Raw genomic sequence first — 13,660 nt, 5'->3', positions numbered from 1 at the left:
CAATAACCACTGTTTCCTATGGTATGGTCACCTGGTAATTGGATATGCTTCATTTTTTGGATAATGCCATAAAATTATATGGAAAAACGGGTGGAAGATGTGGATACAAAATACATACATCAAGGTGGGCCCCATGGTAAGGGCCGCACTATCTTGAGTGTGTCCGGGTTCTCACCTAATCTGCTCACTCTCTCGCACTACTGTCGGACGTCGTTTGGGTGGATCCGAGGATCACCAAGTTTGGTGGATCCCTAACTATGGGGCCCACTGTGATGTATGTTCCTTACATCCACACTATCCGTCCATTTTGATAGCTCATTTTAGGGCGTGATCCAAAAAATGAAGCATATCAGAATCTTAGGTGGACCATACCACAAGGCACAGTCATGATTGAATCCCCATGAAAAGTTTTTAATGGTCGATTACTATTGTTTCCTCCTGTATTATGGTCCACCTGAGATTTGGATTTGCTTCATTTTTTGGACCTTGCCCTAAAATGAGTTTTCAAAATGGATGGATGGAGTGGATATAAGTAAAATACATCAATGTGTGCCCCACGATCAGGGATCCCACCCACTTCGATTGATATGGGATCCATCCAAGCCGTGATTGCTGCTGCCAGCTTATATTACAGGCTGGTTGAGGTGACATGAGTGGCTTTCAATGATGTGACTGCTCCATGGCCCATGTGGCCCACTGTGATGTTTGTGAGAAATCCACTTCGTCCATCAGTTTTGGCAGGTCATTTTAAGACATGAGACAAAATCAGTTGGATATGAAGCTCAAGTGGGCCACACGACTGGAACTACTAGAAAGGGGTTGCCTATCATTCAAACCTTTCTGGGCTCCACCTGATGTTTATATGCAATCCAAACCGCTCATTAAGAGGCCCAACTGCTTATAAGGTCATTACCACTAGGATGAACTGAAAGAAGAAAAATATTAGCCTGATCCAAAGCTTTTGTGGCCCCACAAATGTTTCAATGGTGGACATACAATCTCTACTGTTTCCTGTTGTGTGGCCCACTTGAGTTTGGATCTGCCTCATTTTGAGGTCATGCCATAAAATGAGCGGGCAAAACGCATGGACTGGATGGATTTCTCACAAACACCATGGTAGGCCCCACCTAGCTTCAAACCGCAACGCAAAAGCCCCTATTTGACGAGGGGCATTTTTTCCCTTTAAGAAATACAGTTGTAAAATCAAATGTAATCTTCACAGCATACGACTGTAGGCGGTAATACAATAACAGCCACCAAAAGGTAGGCGGCCTCCTCTAAATATGTTGAATAGGCGTATTTTCGAAAATGGACCAAAAGGTGTGCGGGTTTTCATAAATAACTCTTTTGGTTATAAATTGAAAGTTCCTTGCAATATCCTGATCTGCACCTTTTCTCTGGGCAACAGATTTCAAATCCAATATCAACCAGCATTATTTACTTATCCAGTTGCCATCTTTGGCAAGTCCAAGCATTTTATCTTCTGGGAACATTCAGGCTTGCATATGTTAATGTGGACCAATATGAAAATTAGACATGATACATCTTACAAGTTTTGGTCAGATTCTAAATCCTTCTCACTTTTGCCATAGGTAAAGGAGTATGTGTCCACACGATCTGGCCTGAAAAGAGTATGCCTTCTTATTGATACCAAGTGGGGTATGAAGCCAAGGGATCAAGAACTCATTGACTTGATGGAAAGGTATGTCCATGCTAGTAGAGTATATGGAGGTTGACTGTAGCATGTCAATGGTTTTCAAGAATTCAAACTGGTACTTGCTAGTTCAAGAACCTATTAGAAAAGGACATGCTAATAGGTTTGCGGTTTGGAAATTGTTGATTTTCTGCAGTGCCAAAAAATAATTCCCTTGTGATGTTTTCATGTTACCTTTCACAATCTGATTATTGATAATTATTTGAGATAAATTATCTGGTGCTATACTGAAAAGTTAGTTATTTGGTAGTCTATATTGGTAGAGGTGTGCCCTACTTGTATAAATTTGACCCATTCACCTCTTCGGCCCAACCTTAGGTGGGGCGTATTCCAAAACCATACTTGTTGGGTGATCATGGTCACTGATTGGAGGCATTCTAATGATTGCAAATGGATGGTTAGAGAAAAATTTAACCAACTATCGAGAATCCCCCAACAGTTGTTATTAACATCCAACCAGTGTTGATTTTTGGTGAAAGGCCAATCGGTTGAACAACCTGGGCCTCAGATATGTAGTCCTCATGTACAGATATATAGTGCTTCTTTTTTCTTCTTTTTTTTGTTAGCTTGTTAGTACACCCCACTGTTAGTTCACACTTCACTGTTAGCCACCCCCACGGATATAGAGTGCTTGGTTATATGGATTTGTGCCTAGTCATTGGTCCTACACAATAGCATTGAATGGACATCTTCATCTTGATATTGCAATTGTAAGTTTGTAGTTGGCCACTGTCATATGCCTGTTATGTGGTTACATATTAGGGTACCAAAGCACAGTTAACAATTTCTAAATTTCCTTAATGAATTACTTGTTTTACTTGCATCATTTTCTAAAATATTGTGGTGTTTTTCTGAAGTTCATTATGGATGAATGATAATGACTGGTTTAAGGGCCTTTCCTCACACACGTGAACCTGAAGTCAGGCACATTTGTACATGCACAAACATGCAATTGAGCATGTAATACACACACATGAACACATACAGAATTGATTCCTACTATGTAAGACTTAAGAGCTCAGGCTGCCCCACTATGCCCAGTCCCTAACAATGACCACATTATGCATGATGCATACGAACACATCTGAAGATAGGTTGCTACAATCCTAAGATTGCACACCTAAGTGCAGGTAGCAAAGTAGTAAAGTACTCGGTAAGACCGAGGTCGATCCACAGTGACTAGGTAAAAACACTGCTAGAAAGCAAATAAAATGCAGGGTTTCCCATTAGGGTGAATTTGGAAATTGCAAAGAAACAATAATAAATGAAACAACTAAGGTTCTAGGGGTCCACTTTTAATCAATCCTCAATGCTAATTCGTCAATCCAACTTGATAACTCAATTGAAATCGAATAAGGATTCCTTCCCATCAGAAGATGAAATAGTTAAACTAATTTATAATTCTCAAACAACAATATGAATCCCAATTGATCGATTTCACATGACGAACTAAGTAATTGATCGTAGAGAATTCCAAGCATCTATTGTACCCAGAGTTAACAATAGATCAATGGATTTTACGGAACCATACTTTCACCAATACTAAGAATTCAATCAAACCAATTATAGTTCATCAATCAAACCGTAAATATTGAATTAACAATAAGAATTCATCAAAAGGTTCATCCCTTAGCCTTAGCTAAGAGATTAGCCAACCATAGCTAATTAAACTAATCTCCAAAGAAAAAAAAAAAAAACTAAACTAGAACTAGAAAAAGAAGAGGAAAACTAGAAGAAGCTCCCCTTGCTCTCTCTCTCTCTTCCTCTCCACGTCCTTGCTTAATGCCCTAAACACGTTTAGAAGCCTTTCTTAAATAGGCTTTTTCTACCGACTTAAGCTAATCCCGCACTTTCGCACTTTCGCGCGCATCGTCAATTTGATATCTTTGGTCGATTGACTGCAATCGATGTCCTTCGATATCCAAACCTCTCAATTTTGCGCTCTGTCAATGTTTTAAATATCGATGATGTCTGCCGATATATCTTGTACCTATGAAATACAAAATGCGTAGGTAGTGCCGATATATCCTACATGTTCAATTCGGTGAGCATTTTCAATTTCCAATACCTTGTTTTTGTTGAAATTATGTTAAATCAATGTCAAATGGTTACAAATCCATTGGTTCTTCATGTTTTGCATGAAAAATCATGGAGTTGGAGAGCTTTGATTTCGATATCTATTGGTTCTTCATGTTCTTCATTTTTTTTTTCAAAAATTTCCTTCAACCAGCTGTCAATTAAGACTAATTTTGAAGTATTTAGGAGTATTTGATGAAATGATTATCACAAACATTTTAATTTCAAAATTTGAGTGTATGAGGGCTGATCTACTGATTTGTTAAGTCCTTGTCAATTTTCAAAAAATAAAAATCATTTTTAATTAAAATTTATTAAAAATTTATTATTATTTTTTTTTCCAAAATTTCCCTTCAACCAGTTGTTAATTGATACTAGTTTCGAAGTATTTAGGAGTGTTTGATGAAATGATCATCACATGCACTTTAAATGTTATGCATTCAATTTGAATGTAGTTGCATTAGTTCAATCAGACAACGCATAGCTTAGGACCCTATACAAATGAAACCGATTATGTGCACTTCATTTTTGAGATGTTATGATTTAAAAGTGTGTATTGAGGTCTTTTTTAACAATCCCTGAAGTTTCATTAAAAAATTCAACCATTTTCCCAATGTTTCGCCCATGTTTCCCAAAAAAAGGCAATAAATTACCGATATAAACGATATATCCCGTATGATAATCGATACGTATCTGTGTCCCAAGGATGCCATATGTAACGCAATACCGATATTTCAAACACTTCTCCAAAATAACTTAGACTAGCCTACCAATTTTATCTTGGCAAATCTCACATGACGGGCATCAAACATATCATATCATTCAAAGTAATGGTCCATGTCCGCCATCCAATCGAGGAATGCTTTAGGGTCCAGGTGACCATCATAACTTGGTGCATCTACCTTACGCTCTTCATGACCCGCTCATCTAGATCATAGCGGTCATAGAGCTTGCGCTCGTGGAACTCTCTAGGGGGTGCTTGAAAATGAGCACCACCATGACCGCCAACTTGGCCATGGCCACGTCCACGTCCTTTAACAAGACCTCATACCTCAACATGCACAGGGTCTCCCACTTGGGATTGACCATCTTCCCCGGTATTGGGGTTGGCTTGTAGCAAGGCCTCTATCTACTCTAAACGGTTGTTTTGGGATCCAATTGATTACTATTGGTACGACCTTGCGTCTCTATGACTGCTAGATGATTGTTCATAGTTTGCATGAGCTCAGTAAGTTCTAGATTCATCATGAGGTGAAGACCAAATCCATGCCCAAATCGCATGGGCATGCACAGGGAAAACCTAATGTGAGGACTCTATACCAACCTATATGATCCTAGACAACTGTAAATGAACCTAGATGACTTTATATTATCGAAGGAAAACTTTTCCCTAAATTTCCAGCAATGTAACCAATGAAATGACTTTTCAGCAATATAAATTGCTAAATAACTAATATCAAAAAAATTCAGAGGTGTACATATGGGAATAACTAACTCTAAAACACCACAATATGATGAATGACACTACGTATGATGATGAACAACTATAACCTAAATATAAGATGAAACTACCCTATGTTAACCTAGGCTCAAAATTTGATGCTTGATGAGGTTTTTTTAACTTAAGATGACAACAAATTCGGATTTTGTCAGCAATAAACGTAAAATTCAGCAAGCTCATATCAATTCAAACAATAATCAAATAACTATATGTAAAGCCTTAGGCTACCATATGCTCGAAATAGGAACTATTAAAATACTATCACCATAGGTCCCAATGGAATTAAGGAATTCCACAATTAACATAGGGTTAGTCTAACAATCAAAAGGAATTGTTTGAATCTAAAAGAGATTAACAAAAATTAGGGTTTAAGATGATCTAGGGTTAAGGTTTTGAGAGAAAAGGGGAAAACCTAAAAATTAGGGTTAGGGTTTTGAGAAAGGGGGAAAAGTAATGAATTAGGGTTAGGGTTTTTGTTGAATGATAGGGAAAAAGAGGGAAAACAAAACATGTGTGCGAGGGGGGGGGGGGGGGGGGGGTTTGCACATGTGGCTCATCCGTGCGGACGTACAGATGGGCGTGTTCCCCCACGCACAGGTTGGGTTATGGGATGGGTAGGTTTTGGGATGTGAGGGTTTGAGGAGAAGTTAGGATGCAGAAAAGATGAGAAAAGGGAAAAGAGAAAACGAAGTAAAGAGAAGTATGGTTAGAGAGAGATACCTTGTAAAGAGAAGAGAGAGAAGAAAAGAGCTTGGAATCACACCAAGAGAAGGCTTCACACCTTGAAGACCTCCAAGCACACAAGTAAAGAGAAGGGAAAACTCAATTTTTTTATTCCTCAAATCATGCACAATAAGGGGGGACGTCCAAGCTTTATAGCCTATTTGGGCTACAAATTACAAAAACGCCCTCTCAGTTCTATTTTGCTCCCATGTCCTACTCATAAAATAAATGTACGGAAAACTTTGGAATTTGAAACTAAACATCTAAACCACTAAATAACATAAAATAAAATAATCCTAAAATAACATAATGTCCTTTGATAAAGATGGCCCGCAATCAATAGTCACATCATGTGCACCATGTGATCCGACTATCCGATCATCGCGCCCATCTTATCTAATGGTCCAAATATCTCCCTCTAGCAACCCACATGCATTTTCCCGGTGTGGGGTCTTCCAGATTCTCGTACATGCTATGTGGGGTCTTCAGTATGGGTACTCACCTAGCCACAGAGAGACTGAGACTCACTCTCCCCCCCCCCCCCCCGATATGTGCGTAAAGGTGTGCGTGATGTGATGTCTCCATCAAAATTGTTGTGAAAGGACTATGACGATGGTGCTGATGATGATATGGACACATCTTGATAGTAGTGTCAAATTGAATACGATGTAATGATTTCGAAGAGAGTAGCAATATAAGAATAGTTTTCCAACCATAGTGATCAGTTGATCATGATTTTCCATGCTGGTATTGTGCAAGTTCCCTTCACATTCTATTTCTTATTGGAAATTTGCAATCCACCATTTCACTTGTGAAGATTTCAGGGCAATTATACTAGTGTTGTATATGTTTGGGCTATAAACCATAATTATGAGATATTGGTTTTGTAAAGTGATTTAGGTGATTCTGCTTTGAAATGCACTAGTTGCGAGGAAAAATAATAATAATTCAAGGCTAGTGGATTCCTGTTGTGAATCAATAGGGGAGAAAGGAAGATGAAATGTACCAAAGACCTCAGCAAGAAGATAGGGCCTAATTGATGACCTTATTAACATTGTTCATTGAGTTCCTAGAAGAATGGTATGTAGTGAATTTCTTCAGGGTTTTTGGGAGATTTAGACAAATGGCGGAGATCATTATACCAAGGATGAAAGGCTCGACAATGATTAGGGGTTTTGCATTTGTTTGTTATGCAACCATTGCTTAGATGATTGTTCGATTTTTGGCAAAAGATTGGTGGTTTGTATCAATGTTTGAAATATCGGTATCGCGTTACATATCACATTCTTGATATACGGATACATATCGGTTATCGCATGGGATATATCAGTTGTATCGTGTAATTTATCATTGTTGTTGGAAACATTGGGAAATTGCTTGAATTTTTCAATGAAACTTCGATGACTGTTAAAAAAGACATTAATACACACTTATAAATCAAAACATTACAAAAAACAAGTACACACAATAGATGTTCTTTGTATGGGATCCTAATCTATATATTGTTGTCTAACTGAATTGATGCAAGTATAGTCAATGTCTATTCATATAATTTATAAATGTAAGAAGGCATGTGGAAACACAAGCAATAGATTCAAAAGCAAAAGAAGAATCAATAGATTAGGTTAGATAATGTTTGATTTGGTGTTTGGACACAAAGATTGAAAATGATTTGCGAGAAATTGGGAAATTTTGATTTTTTTTTCCAATTTTCCGCAACTAGGCCCATCTCCTCCAAATCTCGAAATTGAAGCTCCCAATTCATGATTTTTCATGATTTGTAACAATTTGACACTAATTTAACATGATTTACAGAAAATAAAATAATCAAAATTCGAAAATGCTCATCAGATCTAACATGTGGGATATATCGCACTACTTGTGTGTTTCGTATCGCACTGGTGGGATACAAGATATTTCATGGGATATATCAGCCGATATTGTCGATATTTAAAACACTCATTTGTATGGATAAATATGGCCTGAAGGTTTCACGGTCATAGTTGGGCAATAACGCTAGGGGACCTGAAATTCTTGACTTATTTATGATGTCGGTGGGGGCTCGAATGGTGTTTTGTCGCCTCCAAGAAGGAAACTTTTCCATGAAGCCCTTCAATTTGGAAAGCAGTAATGGTGGTGATCAGGAGGAATCTAGGAAGGTGGTCGAAGGCAAATAATCAAGGGGTTTGACTATGTGGGCTGAAAGCAATGACGTGAGCTGCGTCATTAGTGTTACGCCTTAGGTTTGTGGCCTTCAATCATCACGCATTGGCTTAGAGTGTGATGGCTATGATAATGGATGGGGCTTCTATCTCAAAGGCAGCAGATTGGGTGGAATTGAGGTATGGGTTATTAGAAGAAAATAGCTCCATCAAAGAAATTAGCAACTCAAAGATTTTGAATTTTGTTTCACCCCATGTTAGACATACCCTATTGAGGTATGGGTCCGTATACCCTATTGAGGTATGTGTCCTTACTCATGGCTTAGTGGTAGACTCACAAGAGTTTCAACACTAAGGTCATGGGTTCGAGTACCCATTGTGGTGTGTGGGTGTGAGGTTGTGTGTTAAAAAAAAAAAAAGAAGAAGAAAAAGTTAGACGTACCCTATTGTACACTGGACAATTCTTGCAAGGGGGACCAATCAAAGCAATTGTGCAATGGTCTAGATTGGGAATGGAGGAGACATGCATTAAGATTTGTGGGCTCCCACTAGAAATTTGGACACTTGGAGGTCTTTTTAAAAAGGAACCTTGACAAGGCACCCGAAGTCCTAGAGACTATCGGCTTGTGTCTTTATGAGGTGTTGCTCATTGACCCTGAGTTGGTGAGTGGAGGCATAAACTATGCTTGGGTGCTTGTCAAGAAGAAGAAAATGATTCCTTGATGGCGTCCATTGATAACCAAATCGATGACTTTTGTATGTTGTTAGCATAGCTAGGAAGGTTTGTTGTGAGAAGTTGTCGAATCTTGAGTCGAGGTGTGAGGATGGGGTGGGTGGTTGTTGGGTTCTCTAGCTGTTTCAAGTTGTAGAGGAACCATTCTTGTCAAAATAGGTTCCTAGTACTCATGATCTACCAACTGAAGGGAGTAATTTGTTTAATCTCTACACTAGTGTGTAGTGGTGACAAAGACATGCCACTGACATCTTTCTAATTAGAAGAATCAGATGAGATATCCAAAATTTATAGCTCCAACATGTGAAAACTCATGCGAGGCTTTTTTATTCAATTCTTTCCAGTTGCCGGATGGGACCTAAAAGGAGGTGATGTGTCTCGTGGTACTAGATGGGGGCCAAGGTGTGCAAAAAAAGGCTATGTATCGGCCGATATGGGTCCAAATTGGGGACCCCCAATTTTTGAGATGGTAACGGCTGTTATGGGACTGTAACAGCCGTTACGGTCTTGTAACCGTTGTTACGCCCAAGAACCCTAAAGAAAAAGGGGGGAAAAAAGAAAATTAAAATAAAATAAAATTACCTTCTTCTTCTTCTTCTTCTTCTTCTGCGACTGCTGTGCCTGTGGCGCTGCTGCGGCTACAATGACAGCAACAACTATTGCTCTTCTATCTTTCTTCCCCCTGGTGGTGCGGCCCTCTCTCTCTCTCTCCCTCTCTCTCCCTCTCTCCCTCTTTTCTCTTTTTCCCTCTTTCTGTTTTTCTTTTTAGTTCCCTCTCTTTAGAAAAAAACGAATGGACTGTGGCTATTTTACATCCACGCACTCTTTTTTTTTTTATAAGATACTCTGCAGCTCAGTGCACTTGCATTATGTCGTTGCATGGGGCTCACCTTGATTTATGTGTAGTATATCCATGCCGTCCATCAGTGTTTCCAATTCGTTTTAGGGCATGGTCCCTAAAACGAAGGGATCCAAATATCAAGTGGACCACACAGTAGGGTTGAACCTGTTGATTTTAGGGCATGGTCCCTAAAACGAAGGGATCCAGTTCATTTTAGGGCATGGTCCCTAAAACGAAGGGATCCAAACATTAGATCCCACTATAATGTTCATTTGCCATTGAACCTGTTGACAAGGTTACATGGACATGGATGAAGGGAGAACACAAATAACAACTTGATCTAAAAAAGAAATTGGTCCCAAGAGCTTTTTAATGGTGGGAATTCAATCCCTACCGTGTGGTCTACCTAAGATTTGGATCTACCTCATTTTTTTGGACCATGCCCTAAAATGAGTTGGCAAGAAGGATGGACCACACGGACATACAACAAATGCATTGAGGTGGGCCCCACATTTAAGGCGTCACTCACTAGTGGGCCACCTGAGATATAAATCTACCTAAATTTTTGGACGCTTTAAAATGAGTTGGCAAAAAAAAATTTGACGGGATGGATGTACAAATAAATCGATGTGGCCCACCTCACCACTAGTGGTCCACCTAAGATTTCGATCTACCACATTATTTTACCATCCCCTAAAATGAGTTGGCAAAATGGATGGGCAACATGGATATATAATACATACATCGAGTGGGCCCCACATACATACATCTAATTGTATAGACCTCAACATGAAGATTATGCTTGGGATAGACGATACCTTAATTGGGGGATCCCTTAAGAAACTTTAAGATATGATAAATGACATCTAAGTGATTGGTGCTAAGTGTTTGCATCAACTAACTTAAGACCCTCATTACATAAGCAATATCTGGCCGGGTAATGGTTAATTAGATGAATTTGCCGACTAAGCGTTGATACATGTCAGCATCAGGTAAAACATCACCACATTCAAGTTGAAGATGATGATTGTGTTCAATGTGAGTGTCAATAGGCCGCATACCAAGAAACCCATTGTCTCGGAGAGGGTCAAGTGTGTACTTTCATTGAATGATGACAATATCACACCGGGATCGAGCAAAAATTAGCGAAGAGAGCCAAGATCCTTATTATCAAATTCTGTACTAAGGAATGGCTTAAGGGACTGAATGTCACTTTGATCATCTACCGTCACAATAATATCATCCACATAAACAAGGACAATTGGGAGCTCATGGGCTCTCTTGAATAAGAGGGTATGATCAATACAACTTCGAGAATAGCCAAACTTCACTAGTGCTTGACGAAAGTGCTAGAACCATAAACATGGGGATTGTTTAAGATCATATATAGCTTTGCAGAGCTTATACACAGACCCCTTCCTGACAACTGGGAGAAATCTATGAGTGATATGCACTTCTTCATGTCGATCTGCTTTGAGGAAAGCATTTTTTACATCAAGTTGATGGAGAGGCAATGAGAAACTGGCAGCTAGGGAGAATAACACGTACAAAATTCAACTAGGCAACAAGAGAAAAAGTCTCATGAAACAACTCCTCGAGTCTTCAGCCATCATACGTGCTTTGTAACGTTCTGCAACATCATTGGGTTTGTGCTTGATAGTAAACACCTATGTACACCCAATTGCCTTTTTTTTCTAGTTGAGAGCGGATTAGTATCCCTAGTCTGATTTTTTTTGAGGGCACACATTTCCTCTAGCATAACTTGCTTCCACTTAGAGGACAATGAGAGCCTAAAGAACCCTAGATGGAATTGTGATAGAGGAAATGTTGGAAAGAAATGCACAATAGGAAGGTGAAAGTGAATTATAGGAGATAAAGTTGGCAATAGGATGAGTAATACATGATTGTCATCCTTTACGTATGCAATAGGAAGGTCTAAAGAATAAACTTATGCATTTATACCTGGGTCTAGAGTAGGGGTGGGGGGGGAGTCGTGAGGAAGAGAAATATTGCTTCTTTTCCATCGAACAGATGTTTTTAGCCCACTAGTTGGATAAGTAGGAGGGGGATTAGTGGCAAGGCATTCTGTAATGGAAACATTAGCGTGATAGTACAACCCCCCCCCCCCCCCCCCCCCACACACACACACACAACGGTATTTTTTTCCTCATGAAAAAAAATCGAAATATCTAGAGGATTTCAAATATATATTCTTTTGTGGTTTTAAACATGCTTATGATGGCATAGCGGTCTGCTAAGAATGCTGCCTAGGGCCTGGCCTATTTGCTAATTTTATGTACCTGATAGGTTTAGATTGATTGGAAAAATCCTATATTTCATTTGCTTTTTTTTTTTTTCTATCATTGATTCAATATAAATAAGATATGAGAATGAATGAGAAATGTAATAACAAAACAATTAATTATTTATATAACAGGGGACAATGTGTTATAAACACCAAAATAGTTCAATTTATAGTTACACTTGCACGCCATTTGTTGTGTCACCCCTTACAAGTCCAAGCAATCACCACTAAAATAAAAATCTTGCTGCCTATGGTTGATCGACCTCCACATTGTCATCATCTGGCCGTGGCGGTGGTACTAATGCATATCTATAGTAATCACTACCACTGGGCATTTACTGCGTGGAGCTCAGGTAAGAATAAGAATAATCACTAGTGCTAGACGTAGACCCATAGCCGCTACCATATCTATACCGATACCCTTGCTCTTGGTACTGCTTGTACTGAGGTTGAGAGTAAGTTTGGGACAATGAATAACTCAGATTCAGATATTTGTATCCCCCATATTGATTTGGTTCATGTCGATCATATTGATATGGACCAAGACCAGTACAACATGAAAGTGCCTCAACAGGCTCCATATACTGTCCATAGTCATATCCATATCCAAGCAGTTTGATGTCCTAATGCTCTTATCTCCTCCAGTACCATTGGTGGCAATGTAACCATGATGCTTCTTCCCTAGCTGGTCGTATCGTGACTCAGTATGCTCATTTAGTATGGCCTCATCTTTTTTGTTAATGCTTATTAGCCTCATGGTCTGCAGACGACTATGTAATGTGCTAAACAACACTAGAAGCAGGACCAACGACTACGTCACCATCATAACTGCCACCATCATATATCTCAGTTTCTTTGTTGTTGTTGCTGTTGTTGCTGCTAGTACTATTTTGCTTAGTCAAATCTTTAGTAGGCGGAGCCCTCTCTGGATCCAAGACAGTTGTACGACTCTCTTAATCCCATGCGTAACTCTGCGTCGTTCACCTCAACATCTTCATTGTCCTCTTCTACTTGTGTCTTCCTATGTTCCAACCAAGGCAAAAGTGGGTCGTCATCATCATAAATGTGGTCTAAGTTTATTGGACAGAAGTTGCCATCAGCAACCAGTATCACCATTCAGCTTGAATTCCACAATCTCAGCTTCATGTTGTAGCGCATGTAGAGGAGTCAATCTAATATTTTGGCCTGTAATCAATTTCTATTCTTGTAATGAATGAGTGCGAAACAACTCCTGTTCCTTTCACAGCTAGAGGAAGAAGTTGTCTACCTTAAAACTTTGATCACAATTGTCTTTAGAGTCTTTGCACGTTCTCCAGAATGCATCCACCAATCTGCTATAGAATATAGAAAAAAAAAAAAAACTTACGTCATGCAAGTAGTAGTTATAAAACAAATTTTATTCAATAATAGTAATAAGACATCAGTTTATTACCTGGAGTTGTCTAAGAGACTGCACGGTCTGCAAATGCGTCGAACAAGTTGCCCTAGTCGCATATATTTCCAACTGTGGATGATTTGATACAACATTTATATTGTTTAAAGTACTAAAATAACAAAATTAAAGACCAATAAGTAAAGACATGCACAGTGTACGGACTTCGTTCT

At 39.0% G+C, this 13,660-nt stretch overlaps 1 protein-coding gene across 4 annotated transcripts in view; it reads left to right on the top strand.

The window, feature by feature from the left end:
* Nucleotides 1-13,660, top strand: part of LOC131251265 (uncharacterized) — a 115,461-nt gene that overhangs the window by 82,022 nt on the left and 19,779 nt on the right. For all 4 annotated transcript variants that reach the window (XM_058251902.1, XM_058251888.1, XM_058251895.1 and 1 more), the window contains one exon: nucleotides 1,593-1,702. In XM_058251902.1, coding sequence (XP_058107885.1) covers nucleotides 1,593-1,702 — 110 coding nt within the window. Of the gene's footprint in view, nucleotides 1-1,592; nucleotides 1,703-13,660 lie in introns of those variants that run through there.

The sequence above is a fragment of the Magnolia sinica genome, chromosome 1 (assembly GCF_029962835.1).
Source record: "Magnolia sinica isolate HGM2019 chromosome 1, MsV1, whole genome shotgun sequence".
In the NCBI taxonomy this organism is placed as follows: Eukaryota; Viridiplantae; Streptophyta; class Magnoliopsida; order Magnoliales; family Magnoliaceae; genus Magnolia; species Magnolia sinica.
Note: the sequence above shows the minus strand (reverse complement) of the source record. Positions and strands in the feature narration are given on the sequence as shown.